Consider the following 754-nt stretch of genomic DNA (forward strand, 5'->3'; position numbering starts at 1 on the left):
AAAAAAAAAAAAAAATATACGTAAATATACGTATTTTGTACGTTTTTTTTTTTTTCTTCTTGCTTCTTGTATACAGGCCTCTAGATTTTTCTGCAATAAATTTAGCACAAAATGCTACAAATCTATATTGGAATCTAAGCCGATTTGATTCAGGAGGGTGCGTAGAGCAGGCGCTGCAGTCCTTATTTCCTTCGTTAGGTGCTGCATGCAAGAGGCGTCGTGTATGCAGCAGCAGCAGCAGCAGCAGCAGCAGCAGCACAAATGGTGTAAATAATATATGTAATAATCCAACAAATATAATAAATAATATAATAGGTAATGGAGGAAATATAAATGGTATAGGATCAATATGTACAAGTACAGCAGCAGCAGCTGCAGCAGCTGCTGCTGCTGCTGCAGCAGCAGCAGCAGCAGAAGAAGAACGTAATAATAACGGGAGGAGACACTATAGATTATATAATAATAATAATAATAATAATTATAATTATAATTATAATAATATAAATAGGGACATGAGGAGACAACAAGAAGCATTACGTTTTTATGAATTTATGCATAATGAATTCAATAAAAGAAGTATATTATTAAAAAAAAGAAAAGAAGAAATAAAAAATATTATTAATAATTATAATAATAAAAAAATAAGAATTCCTTCTTCTCTTGAAGGAGATCATGATGCACTTATTGATGCATTCGTTGATAAAGAAACAGGAATCGCTAAGTATGTTTTTTTTTTTTTTTTTTTTTTTTTTTT

At 30.4% G+C, this 754-nt stretch overlaps 1 protein-coding gene across 1 annotated transcript in view; it reads left to right on the forward strand.

Moving 5' to 3' along the window:
* Window positions 1-754, forward strand: part of EMWEY_00019070 (SET domain-containing protein, putative) — a gene marked incomplete at both ends in the record, with an annotated part of 3,507 nt that overhangs the window by 1,024 nt on the left and 1,729 nt on the right. The window contains one exon of the mRNA XM_013477697.1: window positions 77-157. Coding sequence (XP_013333151.1) covers window positions 77-157 — 81 coding nt within the window. The remainder of the gene's footprint in view (window positions 1-76; window positions 158-754) is intronic.

Source organism: Eimeria maxima, genomic scaffold (genome assembly GCF_000499605.1).
Source record: "Eimeria maxima Weybridge genomic scaffold, Emw_scaff166, whole genome shotgun sequence".
NCBI lineage: Eukaryota > Apicomplexa > Conoidasida > Eucoccidiorida > Eimeriidae > Eimeria > Eimeria maxima.